This window comes from Numida meleagris, chromosome 1 (assembly GCF_002078875.1).
Source record: "Numida meleagris isolate 19003 breed g44 Domestic line chromosome 1, NumMel1.0, whole genome shotgun sequence".
In the NCBI taxonomy this organism is placed as follows: domain Eukaryota; kingdom Metazoa; phylum Chordata; class Aves; order Galliformes; family Numididae; genus Numida; species Numida meleagris.
Window position 1 is genome coordinate 136,607,398 of NC_034409.1, and position 20,367 is coordinate 136,627,764.

The window sequence follows — 20,367 nt, forward strand, 5'->3', positions numbered from 1 at the left end:
TTTAGTAAATTAGTTTGTTTCTCCTCAGATTGTTGCCGCTGTTCTTTGCTCTCAGGGCCATCTCCCTACCCTTTTCCCCTTTCCCCTTTTCCCGGGACGTGGGCCCTTGGGTCCCCCGTCCCCTTTGTCACGGAATCGGGCCTAACGCCCATAAACCGTTGACACATTGCCACTAAGAAAAGGAAAAAAAAAACATTTAAACTGAATGTGCATCTGCCAGAAAGGATGCACAGGCCAAGAGATCATACACTGGATTACTTCATTATGCTGTATGGTTATTTTGTCTATGTATAGAATCTATTTTGGAAGTTGTAGTTTGTTGGTTTTTACTGAACACTGCTCCATTCCTATCTGAAAAAGAAAATTGCTGGTGACTCAAACATATCAGAATAGATACAAAGACTCGGGAACACAGAGCCCTGCCACTCCGCTGTACCTGTCAGTGGATTAGAGAACACAGCATTTGCTAGTTTAAAGGGGTTAGTACCAATCTTACCATAAAAAGAGCAAGGGCACCACCTGCTGTTTTAGAAATGTATTTATTTGGGTCATGAAAGTTACTCTTCAAGTACTGCATTCAAAAACAGTCAGGCCTACTAAAGAAGCTGCGCTGCTTTAGGAAAGCTTCGTCCTTAAAATGAAGCTTATGCAAGACAGTTTTAGAAAGGATGGGCGTGCAGTTGCCTGTTCACACAATGAGCTGCACTGAAGTGACAATGCTGGCCCCAAATGACTGGCTGTAGGATGCTTACAGACAATAAGAAAGGGTTTCACACCCGAGCTGCTTTACTACGAGGGCTCTCTGCATTCAGGGCACCAAACTCAGCTGGCACAGCGTCTTCAGGAGATCTGATATGCATTCAGTAGCACTGACAAATGAAACCACTGATTTAAGTAGAAACAATATTTCTAGCATGATATAGGCTTCGATTATTTTGTGAGCTGTAGGTTACGAAATAAATTCTTACTACTAGAGAAGTAAGACATAAAACTATAGTTCAAATAGGTTTTGATTTTTTTTTTCCCAAAGGACCTTGTTTCCAAAATACTTCTCCTCGAGAAATAGAGGTTAGCACACAGCGAGCTGCAGTGAGCAGTCCCTCTATGAGCAAAAGGCACTGTTTTCTTGATTTAAGCATACAAGCAGGACTTCATAAAACCAACTGAGATGATTTGAACCAAGCAAATCAAATCCCTATCTGACATGGAGATAAGCTGTGGAGTACAATTAAAACGTCTGAGAGGCAGCTTGGATCCTCTGAGTTAGAGAAGGTCAGAATGTCTGCTTGATTCCTCCTAGATAAGAGAAATCACCCTACGTTTGCCTCTTCCTCTGAGAAACATGCAGTACTTTGGAAAACCCTGCTCCAGACTGATTACACAGAGCAGACTGCACTTTATAGGCTGGTAAAGGGCTCCTGTGAGGACTGCTCGTTTATAAATAGAATGATCATCTGTCAGAACCTTCATGAGAGTAAGAACCAGCACTAAAGGGAATGGCCAGTATCTTCTCCGGGGCACTCAGTCATTTGGCCAGCCAATATTCCCAAGGAATTACAGTGAAAGTGAGTTCAGCAGCAGCCTGTTCATGAATCCGGGAGAACAATATGCAGCATTAATAAATCATGTGCGTTTGCCACAGAAAAAAAGATAGCACAGCCCATTTCCTCTTCAGACAACCACAGCAAAGATTCGCCTTCGCTGCTTACAAGCAAAATTATACCATGCACTTGGATTTTTACCCTGTATAATTGACTTCTGAATTGTTCTTGGAAAATTCAAGGGAAGAGTTAAGAAAAAAATGTATAACTTGATCGCTTCCCATGAGCTTCAAATGAAGTTTGAATATTCCTGTAACGCGTTAACACCAAACATATTCAGTAACAGACACAGGACCCATGCTTTGTCTGTCAGTACCAGTTCTTACAAGTAACAGTGAAGGTGCCAGTACAGTATCCTACTTTCCCATTTTGAAGCTGCTTTGTACATCTGCAAGATGTGCAAAACAAAAAATCTGTTGCATCAAGCTTGTGCATTTATTGGTGGCTAATTCAAAATTGATTAACTGCTGTAAATGAATTCTAATAACAAATTAGTAAAAACTTTTTCTTTCCTTCTTTTTTTTTTACACAAATAGTTTTATTACAAACTTGAATTTTTAAGAAATAATACACATTTAAGAAATTATACAAAGGCCTTGGCATTTGCAAAAAACTTTTGGTATTTGCATGATTATAGTCTGTAAAACACTTTTGGATGCAGATGTGCTCAAACATTGGTATCATTGCATAGAAATTCTTTAAAAATATTAATGAGGCCACTGTAAAGAATTTTTTGGCACAGTATTAACAAAATTAAGGCCTTATACTTTTCAAAATCAAGTCATTCAGTGTGTGAGTAGTGTTTAAAACCCTGAAAAATATTAAATACAGAATAAAGACTATAAGCTCAAAGCAGGATTTACTATAATAAACACAAATAGCTATTAACCTGGGTTCAGTCTCTGCAAATTTGGAATTGAAACGACCTATATAAAATGAACATTTCACATCATATTTTGGTATTTAACACCTAATTTATGACACTGCAAAGAAGAAAACTTCTGTAAGCTTCTTATTGAAATGATAAACTCAAAGCCTAATGGTTGACATCTATATAAATTACTAACACATTTATATATCTTTTTCTTGACCATTGCTGGATCATTCTTTATTCCACAGGAAAGTTTGTTCAACTGCATGAAGACGCTGCATAGTACCAACATAGCAGAAACACTTACTTGCCTATTTGGGAGACCAATTCGGAAGTCTCTTCCAGGCGTAGTCCCATTAAAACCAATAGCGCTAAGGACTACAACAGAAGCAAAGGTTGGCGAGATGGCAATCTATGCTTTGAAAAGATGGTTACTTGTTGCTAAACCACAGTCTGTAATCCCAAAACTCCTTTTTTTTTCTTTTTTTTCTTTTTTTTTTTAACATTAGTATTGCTTTGTACAGGAACAATAAGTACATACACAAGAGTCTGGGATTTTGAGACATCTAAATAATGATAACAACAAACTCATCTGGGGAAGAAAAATGAATCTAAATATATAATACAAGAATGAGAAAGGGGAGTCCAACAGTATAAGGCAGAACTGCATACCTCCTAGCACCTTTGCATTTTTCTGGATGAATGCTGACTTTTTATTCTATCAGTGCATTGCATTTATATAAAAAATATATATTTTTTGATCAAAAGTGCCATTTGGCATGTCAACATTTGAAGCTTATCTTTGTTGTCTCTTTTCTTCTTCAGCAAGGACAGGGCCAGTAAAGCAGTGTGTGTTAGTTATGCAAGTTCCTAAAAGGCACTTTACTGTTTTCATACTGGACAACAATGAGGTACATATGATATATGTCTAGGCTTCATTGCTGTTAAACAAATAGCACCATATTGTGTGAAATAAGTTGAAATTCAAAAGTCATTATGTATTTCTCATACAGACTTGACAACGGCTAACGTTTGAGCGCAGATCCCCTGCTTTCAAAGTTGACGGAGTCGGTTTCCTATTAAAAATAAAGAAATGAAAAGATCCATTAACAACTGTTACTACAAATGGCCATGTTTCAGGCTGACAATTGACAAGGCAAACTTTGCATGCAGCCAAATGCCTCTTTAAGCTGTGCTGAATCAAGAAGTTATCCCTGATTTCTTCAGTGTACATTCACTTTCAATGTAGGTCAGAAACTGTCACAAGATGACTTATAAACATAGGTCACATCCAGTTACCTCAGAATTCAGTTCTGTCTGTAGGCTGGAGGCTTTCTTAAGCAGAAAACACTACCTACTCAATCAGAAGTTTAAAACATGCTGAAATTTAGGCAGTTAAAAAAAAAAAAAGCAAGGGAACTGAAGACCTTGGATTTTTCACAAGTTTCCACCAATTTTTGTGACTTTGCAGAATAACGAAGAGCCAGCAAATGAAATGGCATATGTCAAGTGGTGTCATACAGAAAGACAAACCAAAACCTTCAGTGTCTGAAGTATCATAAGGAGGTACTTCTAGCAACTGGAAATAGGGCCTTTTCAGACAAAAATGTGCTTACATTTGCCTTTTTTCTTGAAAAAGAATGATAAGTTTATAGGAAACCGAAGAGTACTTGTGAATTAGCAAAGCATAACAGGTACCCTAACCTGGAATTATTTTAGTAATTGGAGACACAGTTTGTAGCCTGAAAAGTATATGAACTTAAGAGGTCTCTTTATAGGACTCAATGAACACTAATAATTCTGGTGCTGACTCCTCCAAACTCTTCTGACCAGCTTTCCTTCTTCCAAGGGAGCCAGTGCTCTCCCCAGAATTAGCACCTAGGCTCTTTTAGAAAATTTTCTGACTGACAAGATAATCACAGCCCCAGATATTATCAGACACAGTGCTCAACTCTTCCACCTATTTATTTGGCAATTATCTCATAGACAGAACTGGCTCAACATCCTGCTTCTATTTGACTGAGAGAGGCTAAGGAGCAGTCACACCTAGGAGCATAAGATATGAACAGATGAAGGGTACCCAGAGTGGCAGCTTGGAACGCTGTGCAAGAGGACGCTTGCCTGCACTCCAGAGGAGTGTTTACTAATCAGGGAAGCTTTGTAGACCCAGGAACTGGTCTATACGCTGACATGCTAATAAAATTTGGAAGGAATAAATGAGATTGTGTTGAAAAACACAGTTATGTGCAGGAGATCAGAACAAATTCTACTACTGCTTAATTCCTGAAATTAGAACCTTAGAAGGACTGAAGAAATGCCTAAAGCCTCTGCTTTCAGCTGCATTTTATTCAGACATACTTCCTCCACCACTGCAGAGCAGTAAATAACTGTTCAGCTTAGTTTCCTCCCTCTCCACCTTCAACACCTGCACTAATTTCAAGTGGTTTTTATTGGTTCTATTACATGTTAACATCCACTAGGGGAAACATTACATTCTAACTTAATTTCAGTCAGGATGTCAGCTTATCCCAGTTACGACTCAGTGAATACAATCAAACATAAGCGGAAATGAAAACATTGTTAGATTATGCCAAAGAGCAAAATACCAAGCACAAATGACAAACTATAAACGCTAATGGAAGATACACTCATTAATTCCCCCCAAAGCTATTATAATTTTTCCTTTTTGTTATTTAAATCATTAACTATATATACTAACTGTGCTGGGGCACAGCCAATACTTCAAGTATGTATTACACTCAAACAATACTTCTGTTATTCAGTGACAAGGCTTGACAGAGTCTAAAATACCAATAAATAAATCATGAACTTACTTGAACATCTCATTCCTCTCTATAGTGGCGAGCCAGAAGCTGTAAGCATTTGCATAATAATTGCAGGTGCCCCGGCCATGGCATTCAATGAAGGGAGCACTGCGGAACTCCTCCAGGCAGGAACCAGGAGACGCCAGGGCCTGGCCAGAGCCCTCAGCACCAGCGCTGGTGTGCTAGAAAAATGCAAAACCATCAGTCAGAAAGGAACTTTTCACCACTCCTGCTATAATTTCTGTTATCTCTCTTGAACAAATACTTCTTCACATGCCTCTCCTCATCCTCTGTTCTGTCTGTTGTTTCATTCCTCTGCTCAAGGAGGAGCAAGAAGGTAGAGCTGATGGGCTCCCCCAGTGGCACTGGGCTGACAAGTTCAATGGCAGCACAGCACATTACCAGCATGAACCTGAGGACAGGTATATACACAGAAATCCCTCAGGACTGACAGTAAAACCCAAGCTATGTCTGTACTAGAAGAAGGGAAGGGCCAGCTCTCTGGCCCAGAGGGCGTACAGACCAGTATGGTTCATACTGGAATAGCTAAACCCAGTTCTTTCCCCAAATCACAGCGGCCTCTTTCGCACTGCAAAGAGCTAACATCTCTGGGTCCATGCTGTTCCTCAGATCATGCCCACACCATGCATAGGAGAGTCATTATTGATATAGGTCAGAAGATAACACGCACACTGATAAAGGCTGCAGATACCTACATCATGCTAACCACTACGGTGGACTACACACTGGCTCCTCAGACTATTCCATGGCCCTATTCATTTTCGTAGCACAGCTGAAGAAACTGGATAATCAACCAAAAATGTCATTTGAAAAATAAAGGCTTATTTATCAAAAGAAATTGGAAGAAGACGGGCACCGATACGCTACTGCCTGAGGAGGCAGCTGCAACATAGATGTAGAAGGACCATAGAAAATTATGCTTATTTCCTCATTTATTCCACACTTAGATTCTGTGTTGGAGCTGTAAATAACAGAAAATGCGATGTAAATTTCCCAAAAAAAGGAACAACGAACTGCTGTTGTGTTATTCTCATTTAATAATTAGCCTGAATCATTCTGAAGTCATCAGAAAGGGCAGAGGTCTAATGCCCTCCTGAGACCTAAAGTGACATAGTTAGCTTTCCCAGAGCAGTAGTGTTTATCAAATGCCTGAAAGAAATGCTTTTCTCAGCTCAGAGTACGCCCCAGTGCACTTACCATGACAAAGGAGTAACCAATCCAAAGGGAACTCCAGCCTTCTGGACATGGTGGTATCTGAATTGTTTGACTGTGAACGGCTATTACCATAGCAGGAGCTTCACACACGGAGCATCTAGAAAGACCAAGACGTGAATAAGATGCATGCACGTGAGGTCTAAACATCTCTTTTCTGAAGAGAGTCCCTTTGGAAAGTTTGAACTAGAAAATTGTCATCAACTTCAAAAACATGCCAAAGATCAAACCATTTCATTAAGAAAAAAACACCTGCTTCTTTTTTATTTCTCATGCACTTAGGGACCACTTAATCACTTAAGTGTTGTTCATATTAGCCTTCCTAAGAGCACAGAGCACAGAACAAGAGACTTCTTATCTGAATATTTAAATGTGTTCGTCTTTTGCTAGTCCCATTTGTACTGTTCCTTAAAGTGCTCAATGCCATGAACACCAGAGGCAAATGGTCTAACATTGTAACTCAGCAGGTATCACTTATAAGGTGGTCTACTGTAATCAGAGACAAATAGCAGCCATTCATCATCCTGAGCATAGCCCTGAGTGAATTACAGGGAGAAAGTCATCTCTCTGGAAAACATCTTGCAAAAATACTCACTGCTAACCTAACGTGATGCAGACTCTTCCCTGTGCGTTTTCCTTCAATGTGGCTTTTATTTATATTTGCGGTCTTTATTTCCCATAAGAGATTTCTAGCGAAGTAACTGAACAACGTACTTGGAAGAAATTCTTCAAAAGCTGTGGCAGTTCTTTTACTTTAGTAAATTCATGTTTTTCACAGAAATGCTAGGTCACTGAGTACTCCAAAGACCAATCTTGTTTTCACAGGGGAATTACAGAAAATACAATGTAGGTTGCCAATTATAATATGAAAGCTGGTAGTAAGGAATTTGATAGATAGAATCCATTTTCTTGTTGTACAACTCCTAAATTGGCTACTGCAGTAAGCCATGATGAAAATGATTCAAAACAGATACCTACAAGTAAATATACTGAATTCTATTGTTAGAGCTGTGAAAAAAACTCAAGTGCAAAACAGATTTAGTTGGATTCTAGAAAATGCACAAAAGGAAAGGAATTCAGAATGAAAGCTTTCTATTTTTGACTTGTCAAGACTTCTTTCACACCTACTGCCTTCATCTTTAGTGCAGAAGAAAAATAGCTATATTAAGAGAAATATCAATGAAAGAGTAAGTTAAAAGAATGTAAAAGCTGCCTCCATTCTTGGAGCTCTCACTGCTTCAAGAGGTTTCTGTTATTTCAGTGGAAGACCTTATATGAAAAGAAGTCTCATGACCCAAGGCAGCAAGTGACACCTCTACAACTTTTCAACTTTTGAACAAGGAAAATTGTTGCTTTAAAGACATCAGATGATAAAATAAATTGAAAGACTAGTTTTCTTAGATTCCCTGCTGGTTTTAAAAAAGGTGAATTACAATTATCTCACTCTTTGACATGGCTAAAAGGAGAAAACCTCATGTATCTAAATAAATGAAGGCTGCTCTGAAAGTAATGTCTCCCATGTTGTCCCACAATGTCAGAGGCAGATGCTGGTGGTATGACAGAAGAAGCTGAACCTTACCACCAATATTTCATTACATGTTGCTGCCGTGTGACAGATGACAGCAGAGGGGCAGTCCGGCACAACAGTGTCTGACATGGAAGTGCAGATGAAGCAAAGGAATGTCATTGAATTCTTCTATGCAGAAAATATGGCACCCACTGACATTCACTGATGCTTGCAAAACATTTATGGAGACCAAACAGTGAGGCAGTGGGTGGTACGTTCCAGCAGAGTGATACTGATAAGAAGACAAGCCATGTTCCGAATGGCCTCACAGATTTTTTTACAAGTGCAGCATGCAGGCTCTTTGCTGGCTAAAATGCATAGCTAGTGGTTCTGACTACGTTGAAAAATAGTGTTCTGTAGCTGGGAATGTGCTCTACAAACTAGTTATTGTGCTCTTTGTATCTCTTACGGTTTCCATGGAAATAAATAGGAGGCATTACTTCCAAAGCAATCTACATATGCAACATATGCATGTATACATATACATTTCTATGGTATGAAAGCTACTCCATATGCATAAGCAAACAAAATGCTTGTTGGTACTTCATTGAGCAAGATTTCCAAAAGTGATTGTCAAAGGCACAATATGTCACATGTTTGATCATGGATCATGAATGGCATAAAACGAACATGAATTTGTAAGATTGGTCATTCACATTTTTGTGAAAATCAATTCCCTTTCACCCATATCAAGTTAACAACCAAATATGCAAGAGCAACAAAAACTAGTCACTCTTGAGAATCTGCCGACCTAATTTTCAAGGAATATATATTTTTTTGCCAGTAAACCACAAGTAAAGTATGGAGGACAAGTAAAAAACACAATTGATTTTGTTATGCAAAAGTAAATACAAGATCTTCTGCAGTAAGAACAAATAGGTTTTTTGAACATATCAGTATGTCAAGACCACAACCTTCTAATAATTTTAACTGTCCTTTCTCTTACATGCTACATACCAGCAATGAAAGCAACGTCAACAATCTCCGTTCCTATACACATTATATGGCAGGAAGAGTGATCAAAAAGAGCTAATAAAGGTTAGAAGTGATTATGGGAATCTAAGTAATGCTTAGATCTACTGATTACCATTAGAGTTTTAGGCTGGAGATTTCTTTGTCAGACTCTTGACTAATGACAGTGGTAGAGTTTACCACACTTCTGCTCACACCTCTGCCTTCAGCACTATGCACATTATGCCAGGATATTTTTTCGAAGATTTAAAATTGACCAAAATTTTAGCACATTGGACTGATACAGAACACTTATGTCCAATGTAAATGTCACAATTTATGCTAGCTGAGAACCTGGATTTTTTAAAATATAGATTATTGATTTTGCAACAGTTTCCTGTAAGTCAGATGGTAATAGCTACATTAAAGCAGCCTGTCCAAAAGAAGCCTGGCAGTCTACTGTAAGATAAATTATGTTGCCATTTGCAGGCAAAAGGAAACTGAGCCCTGAAAAGTTTCTAGCTACAAAGAAAAGTTGAATTGTTTTGGACAGCAGTTGTGAATAAATTCAAACTTTTATCTCCTTCAAAGTACATCATAGCTTCTGCAAAACATTATTTCAAAGTAAATATTTTTGTTTCAATTAGACTCAAAACAGACTACCTTATTTGTTTGGGTTTTCTCCAAAATAAATTTATTTTTGATCAAAGTCTGAACTGAATACATTCACGCTTTGAGGCACTTCATCAAAAGAACTCAAATTTTAAATTTAAAAGCAAGAAATAAACACATATAGAATATGAGCCTTGTGCAAGGAAATAAAGTATCATGCACACCTTTCAAAGGCTTCTTCATTTTATAAACACAACAAAATTGAAACTGTACCTGCTGATGAATGGTCTGATACTTTCACCAGTGATAGGTGCCATACTCATCGGCATGGGTTCAGGAGTGGATAGCCAATAGGAATAGTCATTCCTTGATGCAAAGTTACATACATTGTTGATATTGCAGAATAAGAAAGGCATAGTACTAAATTTACGAAGACAGCTTCCTGCAGTGCCTGAAATGTTAAGTGAAAGATTGCTTGTTAGCCCATTTTTGTTAAACCATTACCAGCTGCCAAACAAATATTTACAGTAGCAGCTTAAAAGCAGACAACACTTGCTCTGAAGGGCCCAGAGCAAATACTATCTTGATATGTCAACTTCATAAGGGAGGAATGGGGTAGGGGAATAGCCTATTCTTGCCTGCACAATTAAATAATAAGTTAGACTGGAATAGATCTCTTGAGGTCACCTATCCTAACCCCTGCCAATTGGATCACATTGTTCAGGTCCATACTCAATTGAGTTGTATCTCCAAAGAGAGATATGCAACAACCTCTTCAGGTTCTTACTCCAGTGTCTGAGCACAGCTATGGTGAAAAATCATTTATCTCACTGGAATATCTCATCCTTACGTCTGTTGCTTCTTCTAGTATCACTGAGCCCTTCTTAGAAGAGTCTGGATCCATCTTCTATCTGCCCTCCCATTAGTTAGCTGGAGATACTAGTACTACTTCCCTTAAATTTCTGTTTCAGCTGTGCCAGCCAAGTTCCATCACACTGATCATGCTCCATACAGTTTTACAAATGAAAGAAACATTATGATTTGTTAAATTTGTATTCATTTTACTTGAATCAATTCAATTTACTTGAATACTAATTTAGTCTCTCCTTACCCAGATCTTGGCCATGTGCTCTTTCATTTCCTTGTACGTAAAGCAAGGAGTAGCCATGGTAAATCAGCCTTGTTCCAAATGGACATTGTGGTTCTTCAGTGGTTTGACTGTGTCTAGTAACAAGGAAGCCATGAGCAACAGATGCTGCACCTGGTGGACCCATAGCCCCAGGCAAACCTTCAGGGCCAGGTGGGCCAGGGAATCCTCTGGGCCCTACAATAAAAAGAGTCTTCTTTAGTCTCTACAGACATTGCTGGTATCAGAGAGTTAGCTTGCTTGAACTTAGGTAACAGTAAGCAATCATTTGTTATTTGTGTAGTTGCTATAATGCATCTGAGAGCATCTAAGGAAAAAACACTTTGAATTTTAACAGGCTGTAATTATACTACACAATGGAGTCTCAAGAATTTACTAACTTTTCATAAACTTTAGAAAACAATTGAATTGTTCAAAACATACCACAATTTTCAAAACTTATCTTTCGTGAAACATTCGAATGTCAGTAAACTCTTGGAAGTAACAGTATCTGCAGTGATACTTTGACTATATTACCTCCTTCTCACTCTCCCTCTCCCTCTCTCTCATAATAGAAACACAAAATGGCTTGGATTGGAAGAGACCTTAAAGATCATCTACTAGAATCTAGTTCTAGCTGCTTTTCCTGCAGCATCTGTAGACAATTTCAGATCTTGTCAACCACCTATGCTGTTTAGCCCTGCCTATATAACTAAAGAACTGAGATTAGGTACTTTTCACACCTAATCTCTCATATTATTTTTCTATGAAGGCATGAAGTCTTCAAAGAAGTCACGCACTCACCTGGGGGACCATAAGGACCAACTTCTCCTTTTTGCCCAGGTCTGCCGTCAAACCCTGGACTACCAGGTGGTCCAGGTACACCCGAAGGTCCTGTTACTCCTGTTTAAAAACAAAGAATAGTTATTACTGAATGCTACATCATGTCAGTTCTGACTTTCCAGCTGTTGATGTAGTACACAGCACTGGTACACTTCAGCACAGACTACGCTCAGTCTAGACTCTGTGCATACTTCAGTATCTACAGCAAATATGTTGGTTAGTGCAGGTAAAATTATTGTAGTAGAGATGAACAGAACAGAAAAAATAAGCAGAGCGTGTGCTTCTAAAATAACTGGTATTTGCCTGGGCTATGAAAAGGTAAGACAGCAGTCTCTTCCCTCTGCTTATCATACAACACATTCAAAAATATACCATAAAACGTAGGGTCATGAGCAACAGAAAAACTAGAAAAAAACAGATTTTCAAATATCTATTGTGTCTTCCTTTCATTAGTTGCAGCATCACTGGATGCTTTGAGTAATACACAAACTCAGTAACTCTGACTTTGTGAAAAATAAATTAACACCATTAGTACCGTACCAGCCTTTCTGTGGCACATCAGTAGCTTTCGAAAGTCACAGCTGTCCTTTTAATGATCACTAAAAGCACTATTTTATTATGGTATTGAACTAACTGCTACAGAACAGCAACAGAACCCATACAAGCAAACACATACTGTGCCCAGTCATTGATATATCAAAGCTATTTCCTAATGGGCAATAGTTGCAAAGTTGTGATCCCACCTTCAAGAGCAAACTTACATATTTTCTTCTGTATTAAACAGAATTAAAAAAATTAATTATATTCCACCATAATTCCTCCTCATCTTCTTATAAAACAATCAGGAATAAAGCTTTCCCTTAAAATCTTAATAGCTGAAGAATGCTTCTGAGCTCCAACTCTCCAAGACCTGTCTTTCCGAAGGATACATGCCCCTGTGCTAGCATTCAGTCTAGCCCTTTGCTCCATTCCCTTATTTTCTATTGTGTTTTATTTTTGCAGTTCACCTTTTCTTTATAGAAATTCCAATGTTTGGGCTGAGAGTGAAAGTTGAGGACTATGGAACAAGCTTTCCCAGGGAGCCCCTTCCACTTCAGGATCAAGGTGTTTTTCCTTAGGCTTGCCTTCACTCAGAGATATACAGTAATTAAGTTTGGATTCAAGACTAAAGACAGGAGACACTCAACAAATACCTTCTGGGAAATGTTGCAGGTCATCCCGTTTACCACTGATCTCAGATACAGGTGTGATGACTACAGAGAGAGAGCCTAAAAAAATCACTAGAAAGGCGTTTGTTTCTGGCACTCCTTTGGAAGAGCTACAAAGAAAAGTACTCCCTTCTTGGCCAACAAAATTTGAGTGGCTTATAAAAAGCTGGATAGTGCTACACCGAAAATCTTCTAGCGTCTAGCCTACCAGTGGCCTATTTTTGCATTACTTAAAATGTATCTCTACTGGCAAGTTACAAATTCTCTCACCTTGCTGTCCTTTGGGACCTGGAAGTCCTGGGAATCCTTTGAGACCAACTGGTCCTACCGGGCCAGGTAAGCCAGGATCCCCTTTGATAAGCTGAAAAGCACCTGGGGGGCCCGGTGGGCCTTGTAAACCTGGAAAATTAATAAAGGAAAACAGAACATACATAGAGTGGCACAATAAAGAAGTGAGAAAATAGTGTTACCTTATATTCCCATTTGAAGACTAATTCTATGAAAACCTCAATACCGATCTTCCAAAGCAAGAAAAAAACAATACACAAAGCACTACTCAATGCTCAAAACTAATCTGAACAAGTGGATAGTGATACCATAATACCTGTTTTCATATTCTACCTTTTTATACCTAATAAAAGCGTGGGGGAGATATGTATTGGTTAGTCACAAATAACCATTTTAATAACAAAACCTGGAAAGAAAAAAAACAAAAAAAACAGAATAAGCTAGTCTTCACATTATACCTTTAGATCCAGGAAGACCTTGATCACCTCGCTCACCCTTGAGACCCGGGAAGCCTGCAGATCCTTTTGGACCTGAAGCCAAAGAAAATGTCTATATGAATACTCAGTAGTTTCTTTATTTGAAAGCACATCTTCAGGATAATCAGGTATGATCCCATGATCATGAAAGAAACACAGTTTTATTCAAACAAGTAACAAATGTACTGTCACTGAAGAACTGATGATTGAAAACAATTTTCTCTTTATTTAATTAATAATCCTGCTACGCTAGAAGATTTTTTCCATTAATAACTGTATTTTTTCTACATACAGTTTTTTACTGTATGTGATGAGGACAGTAACAACAATTTAGAAGATATACTGAATCCATGTTTCCTCCAATACAGTCATAACACTTGCCTCTCCCACTCAAGAAAATCCTGAAGATTCTAGAGTCGTAATGTCCAAACAATTGAATTTACATTTATTTTCTAAAGAAAACCTGCACTTAAATTTGGCAAAGTAAGAAAACAGGAAAAAGACAAAAAAAAAATCAACTTAAGAAAAACCCTAATCTTATTCTTGATTGCTTTTTGACACAGCTTTCAATGTTCTGTTTCAAATTCCTTGTAACATAAAGTCAGCGTTCTCTGGGCATTTTTTTTTGAAAGAGGAAGGAATTGAAAGACTGATCCAGCTTTTGAGGAATATGACAAAGTTTCTCCTCACCTGGAACACCTGGAACACCTGGAGGCCCTAGATCACCTTTTTCACCAACACCTCCTGGCAAACCAGGACCACCCTGTACAAAAGAGAAAGTGAAGTATAATTGTCCTACACTATTATGATATGACTTTCAAATAGGATGTTTAGTCTTGGAAACCTATGAAAAAAATAATACGAGGGAAAAGTCATTGCATTTATGGAATCATTCTTTGCAATGATTAGATAAGAAGCTTCTCCTACATGAACAAGTTTGGTACCCAGTGAAGCTATTTTTGCCTCACAAAATAGTAGATCAGAATAATGTGTCTCATGAACAATATAGTTAATAAATAAGTCTTCAGTCATAGACCATGCCGTCATAAGAAATATCAGTAAGCACAAATGTCAGCAAATGAGATACTAATTTCACTGCATCTCCATCAGATAGTAGGCAGATAATCAAACAAGGTAATTCTAGATTACAGCAGACTTAAAAACTTATACATCCACACATGGAATGAAATTAAATGTACTCAAAAATTCATAAACCTTTGAAGGTTTTCACTTTTCAATGGGGCTAAAATACTAAAGAACTTAGTCTTTTTAAGCATAATGAAATCTTCCTCTGGCCTTCACTATTACAAACTCCTCCACTGAAATTAATGACAAGCTTGTAACAGCTTCACTTCAAGGAAAACCAAGCCTATGCTGTACTGTACCTATACTGTAAATAGCTAGTTACCTGACTGCCAACATGCTTTTCTTCTTTTGTCTATTGCAGCTCACATGCAAAAAGCTTTTAAGTATAGCTTAGAGTTTTTCCCCAACTAATTGCTAACCCAAGTCTGAAGCAACACAGGAATGACAGTCTCCTGCATAATATAATGTAGAACAAATGTGGAGGAAAGAAACGAAATCCCTTTGCTAAATAACCTACCAATCAGAGGTTGGAGATGCGACTTGAGTACTCAGTGAAAAATAACACTGATTCATCTCATTTTACAGTAGCAATAGAATAGATACACACTGATGTTATTCTTCATCTGATGCAGGTTAGATGTTTGTATTAAGGTAAGAAAAATGGATCCCTTCAAATGCTTAATTCTTTCCACTGACTATAACGGGAGAAGAGATGGCTATCTCAAAAAGGAATGTCAACAGTAAGACTTCCTAAGTTAAATGAAACAAATCCTATCCTTTGAGTGGTAAGGGAGGCATTCATAATGCCAAGTTACCTGGTTTCTTGTAGTCACATAACCACAGTATGTAGAATTTTTTAAATAAATGGCCCTCAATTTTTATCATAACACAAACTTCTGCAGCACAAATCAGAAGGGCTACCATTCATTCATAAGACAATCATGAGTCAGACAGCCTCAGTAAAAATTGGGGCTTTTTAATAACTTCTGTTTTAGTTTTTAATTATAACATGGATTAATTTATAACGGGATTTGTATTTCAGGGTCTGACTTTTGAGTTTCCTTTTTTCAATAGACTTTTTGGATTGGTTGTATCACTCATGATTTAACTTAATTTCTGTCTAGGTTTCCAAGTATCAGCGGACCTCTATAAACAATTTAATCTGATACATAATCAGGGCAGAGACAGTCACATGGAAAAAGATGAATTCATCAGAAACTCATCTTTAGCACCACTAGAGGAAGTTTAGTATTGAATGGTGCACTGGTGCTCATTGGTGCATTTCATATTGGGTTGACAAACTGATGCTAAGCATTGTGGCTGAAGGATAGTAAAACATTTTGTTCTGATTGCAGACATGGAATCAAAATCCTTTGCCATTTTGCATTCTTAAAAAACAGTCTTGGAGTGGACTATCAATCTGTTTAAAACTTAGAATTCCCTAATTTAACAATTTGAAGGAAAAGTATATTGGAATGCTGTTTTGATATATACTATGTTCAGAGCTTATATCATAAAACGATGCTCTCAGTGAGAAAAATAAATAGCCAAGATCCCACGTTTTGAAACTGTCTTTACATCATCAGCATTAAGTCCAAAGTCACTTTGAGCATAAGGTATCATTTTGAACATGAGACATCTGTGATTAATATGCTCATTAACTATAAGAACCAGGTTTCTGCAAGTCTGGATAGTGTGCTGAAAGTTACTTACTGGCAGTCCCTGGAAACCCGGATCGCCTTTATCTCCTGGACCTCCAGGAGTTCCAGGCCAGCCATCGCTCCCCTGCTCTCCTTTAGCCCCTTTCAGACCTGGAGGTCCTGGTGGCCCAGTTGGACCTGGTAAACCTACAGACCAGAGGAAGAAGAAAATATTTAGCAGCAAAATTTGCTCTGTACAAAAGCAGTACCTTTCTGGAGTTCGAGCTGGCTCAAAATATAGAAGGGTGAAATCAAAGTAATTATCAACAATATTTCAAGAAAATATGTAGGAGAATCTGTTGCAGGGAGGTGCACACGATGACCCATCTGATTGGACATCTATCATTTGTTATATCTGCGACTGATACACAATAATGTAGAGAGTTCTATATGAGCAGAAAAACATATTGTAGATTCTCAAGTACGAATGTGCTAGAGATGTACTACAGCGCTGCTCTACTCTCCTCCTTAACCTCCAGCACCGAGTGCTTGCTATGGTAAGGCCACACTGGCTATTTTTAAATAGATTAACACTCCAGGACATAGGAACATACAGCCATGGCTGCCCCAAAACAGTAAATAAAGCCTAGAGGAAAACAGGTGGAAATGAGAGGCAAATTTCTCAATGTCAGAAAAACTTCTGGAAAAATCTAACAGCCTGAGAACATCAAATTTGTCTGTTCTATGACATAATGCCAAACTGCCTATGAAGGATAGCTGTTCCCTGGTCTCTGAGAAGAGGATAAAAAAGGATATGCAGTATTGGTTATATTATTAATCAATTGGTGGGGGAAATTGATTAACAGCAGTAGATTAATATTAAGATGAAGAATTACCTGGAAGGCCGGGTTGGCCTTGGGGTCCTCTGTCTCCTTTAGGGCCCTCAGTTGCAATTCCTGGTAGTCCAGGAAGACCTTGGTTTCCTTTAGGGCCTGGTGGGCCAGCATATCCTTGTTCTCCTTTTAAGCCTGGAATCCCTGGGCTTCCTGGGGATCCTGGGAAACCCACTTCACCTTTCGCACCTGAAAGAAACCCAAAATTTGATTAAAGATTACCATCAATGAAACCTTCTGCCTTATTATCCTCTCATAATAAGTTTTATTCCTTAAGAAAATACTGACCTTGCCTTTATATATTTGCATAAAAATGCAAAACTTCAGGAAAAGCGTATTATTCTATATATTACTGATACAAAGCAAGAAAGGAGTAAGTTAACCAAAAGATCTTTTGTTAACTAAACTGACCACTGGGATATTTGCATTCATTATAAAAAAACAATGAACCTTTAATACGTCCGTCAGCCCTTCCACAAGGAACAAAGCCCCCCAGATCCTAATTTCATTACAATTATTATTGTCACATGCAAATAAATGATGTTCTACTTTAATAAACACAAAAGAACTTGCTGCTGGAGAGAAAGGGAATATGCTTACTATGATCGAGATTTAAAAACTCAGTACTTACTTTCAGGATTGTACAAATACTAAATATTTGCAATTTAGTTGAATTTTAGATCATGATTGAAGAAAAAGATATAGAATAGCTAGTATAAAGTATAATAATAAGAGAAATAAAATGTATAAAGACTTTCCCCAGTTCCTTGCCTCAACAGAAGAGGGACTTCCTTTTTGGAACTACAGTACTTTTGGAACACAAATGATGTCAGTTGGATTTCTATTTTCTCTAAGACTAGGTATTTTTAAATGAGCTGTGTTGGCAAAATGCACAAAATGGGTGGGATGGGAAAAGTGGTTTTATAATCTAGCATCTTACATGCCTTACTGAGCTGTGAATAGAATATTTGCTTATTAAAATCATTCTCTAATACAAGGGCAATCAGAGTGACTGTTAATTACTCTGAGATGGTAAATATAATGTTCTAAAGTGATGGTTCATCACTATCGACTGTTCACACAAGTATCCTGTACTTACAGCATGAATGATGCAAGACAGTGATATTTTAAGCTATGTGAATTTTCCCAAATCTGTCGTGTCATGTAAATTTTATAGATGGAAACTAGCTGATTTTTTTTTATTTTCTGTCCTTTTAAAATTGAAAATCCTTTAATTGTATACTTTTTAATCAGCAACAGTTTGATATATCTTCAGTACTGTATCTATTGCAGTCTAGTTTCTAGGACATACTTATTTTGTAAGTGGAACATGGTGCATACAGACACTTTGAACAAGTACTGACTCAAGCCAATCAAGCCAATCTCACAGCACAAGGTACTGACACATTTTGTGAAGACCAGAAGTGGTCTTCAAATTGTGGTAACTATGTGCCTATACTCAAGGGGGTATGTCTTGAGTTGAGATAATAACAGTTTTCAGTAAGATCTCATTTGGTTTCTGACATTTTTAGCACCTCTGCACCATGTTCCTGCGCGTAGTTTAGACATGCTCTACTCAGCTACAGAGAATACCTGTTTTAGCAATGAATATGATTGTACCAAGGCCGCACAACAGACTCAAGTTAAAAAAATGTCTGTGGTACCTCGGCCGCAAACTTTTATCTTAAGCTGTCCAGTGCGAAGATTCTCACTAGACCTCAATTCTTACAAAATTAGTAGGAAAACAAAAATACTTGGAATAAAAAACACAGCACACAAATACAGGAGTTATTTATATTACCTCATCACAGCACAGCTTGCAGTAAATTCCACACTACGAGTAATTACCTATTTTAGGGCATATCTAACTCATGTCCAAGATGCTGCCACTGTAACAGAAATTAGTATTTGAGCCTCTGAGTTTCTGCCTGTTCTGAAAAGGTATAGCATGTAAAATAATGAAGTAGCAAGTATGTCTGAATGACAGAATTATGTCTAGAGTAAGTTGGGAGGGAAGTTGGCTGCTTGCTTAAAAAAGTGTTTTACCTTTATCTCCCTTTGCACCTGGAAATCCTGGAAGTCCTCTACCTGGAACACCTGGAATACAGAGGCAGCAGGAAATGAGAAGATAGGACAGCACTTACTCTTAAGCTGTAATGAACTTTATTCAGCAAACATAAAATCTAAATTAATACTTCATACAAAAGTTCTTCAGGGTATAGACCATCTTTGTTACGTGACGGTAGTGCGTCTAGCGCAATGGGTCCTCTCTGACTGAAAATTCTACTCCAAGGAAAGACGATTCATTATTTCCCAGCTAACTCACAAAGGGAAACTAATTCCAAAACATATTTTTTAAAGTACTGCTAGCTTTTGTGAAAAAAAAAAATTGTTCACGATCACATCAATTAAACACAGCTGCTCATCTGTATCATCAGCTTTATAGAGGGATGATAGTCAGTAGTTTGCAGTACAAATTTCATTTTTTTCGGTTCCAGGTTAAGGACAAAGAATCTTGAAACCAGCACATTCTTCTCCTAGCTACTCTTGTTTAGCCAGTTTGCTCATTTTTGTACCACATAAACATAGCATGACAGTTACAGTACCTTGTTCACCCTTTGCACCAGCTGTGCCTGGAATCCCATCATAGCCTGGCTCACCCTTCTGACCAATGGAACCAGCAGGACCAGGAACACCAGGTTCACCTGAAAAATCATTGCCATTTTCATTTCACCTATGAATCATCAGACCTGTTTTTACATACTTTTCTTCTCTAAATAAAATATTAACTTATTCTTCTGCTCCCACAAAGATCAGAGATAACACATGATGACTGAAGTGCAACTTTTCTCTGAAGTTGCTTCTGAGTTAAGTCAGTGCAAGTCAAAGATCAACTATTATTGAGTTCCACACAGTTAATTACAGTGTATCTCAGAGAGGTTTGAGAGTAGGAACTGCTGCAAAGACTTGTGAATAGCACGGCCCATGTTCAATGAGGTGATGTATCCTGCAGTCAGTAAACTAAGAACAGCAGGCTCCAAGTTCCAAAATGTTGTTATACTCCTGACAACAATGGGATTACTTTATTCTCTTAATCTTCATAATGATGCTCAATGTGGCGATTTAGGTTTGGGCCCATGTCAACTT

The 20,367-nt window shown here is 37.9% G+C and overlaps 1 protein-coding gene across 2 annotated transcripts in view; it reads right to left on the minus strand.

Annotated features, from left to right (window-relative positions):
• Positions 524–20,367, minus strand: part of COL4A1 (collagen type IV alpha 1 chain) — a 111,402-nt gene continuing 91,558 nt past the window's right edge. The window contains exons 40-52 of one of the 2 annotated variants that reach the window (XM_021415186.1): positions 19,827–19,925; positions 19,267–19,317; positions 17,224–17,409; positions 16,401–16,534; positions 14,301–14,364; positions 13,584–13,655; positions 13,108–13,236; positions 11,591–11,689; positions 10,772–10,984; positions 9,934–10,111; positions 6,516–6,630; positions 5,307–5,479; positions 524–3,548 (exon numbers count right to left, since the gene is read on the minus strand). In XM_021415186.1, coding sequence (XP_021270861.1) covers positions 3,467–3,548; positions 5,307–5,479; positions 6,516–6,630; positions 9,934–10,111; positions 10,772–10,984; positions 11,591–11,689; positions 13,108–13,236; positions 13,584–13,655; positions 14,301–14,364; positions 16,401–16,534; positions 17,224–17,409; positions 19,267–19,317; positions 19,827–19,925 — 1,595 coding nt within the window. In that variant the 3' untranslated portion in view covers positions 524–3,466. Of the gene's footprint in view, positions 3,549–5,306; positions 5,480–6,515; positions 6,631–9,933; positions 10,112–10,771; positions 10,985–11,590; positions 11,690–13,107; positions 13,237–13,583; positions 13,656–14,291; positions 14,365–16,400; positions 16,535–17,223; positions 17,410–19,266; positions 19,318–19,826; positions 19,926–20,367 lie in introns of both variants that reach the window. The other variant, XM_021415177.1, reaches the window with a different exon arrangement.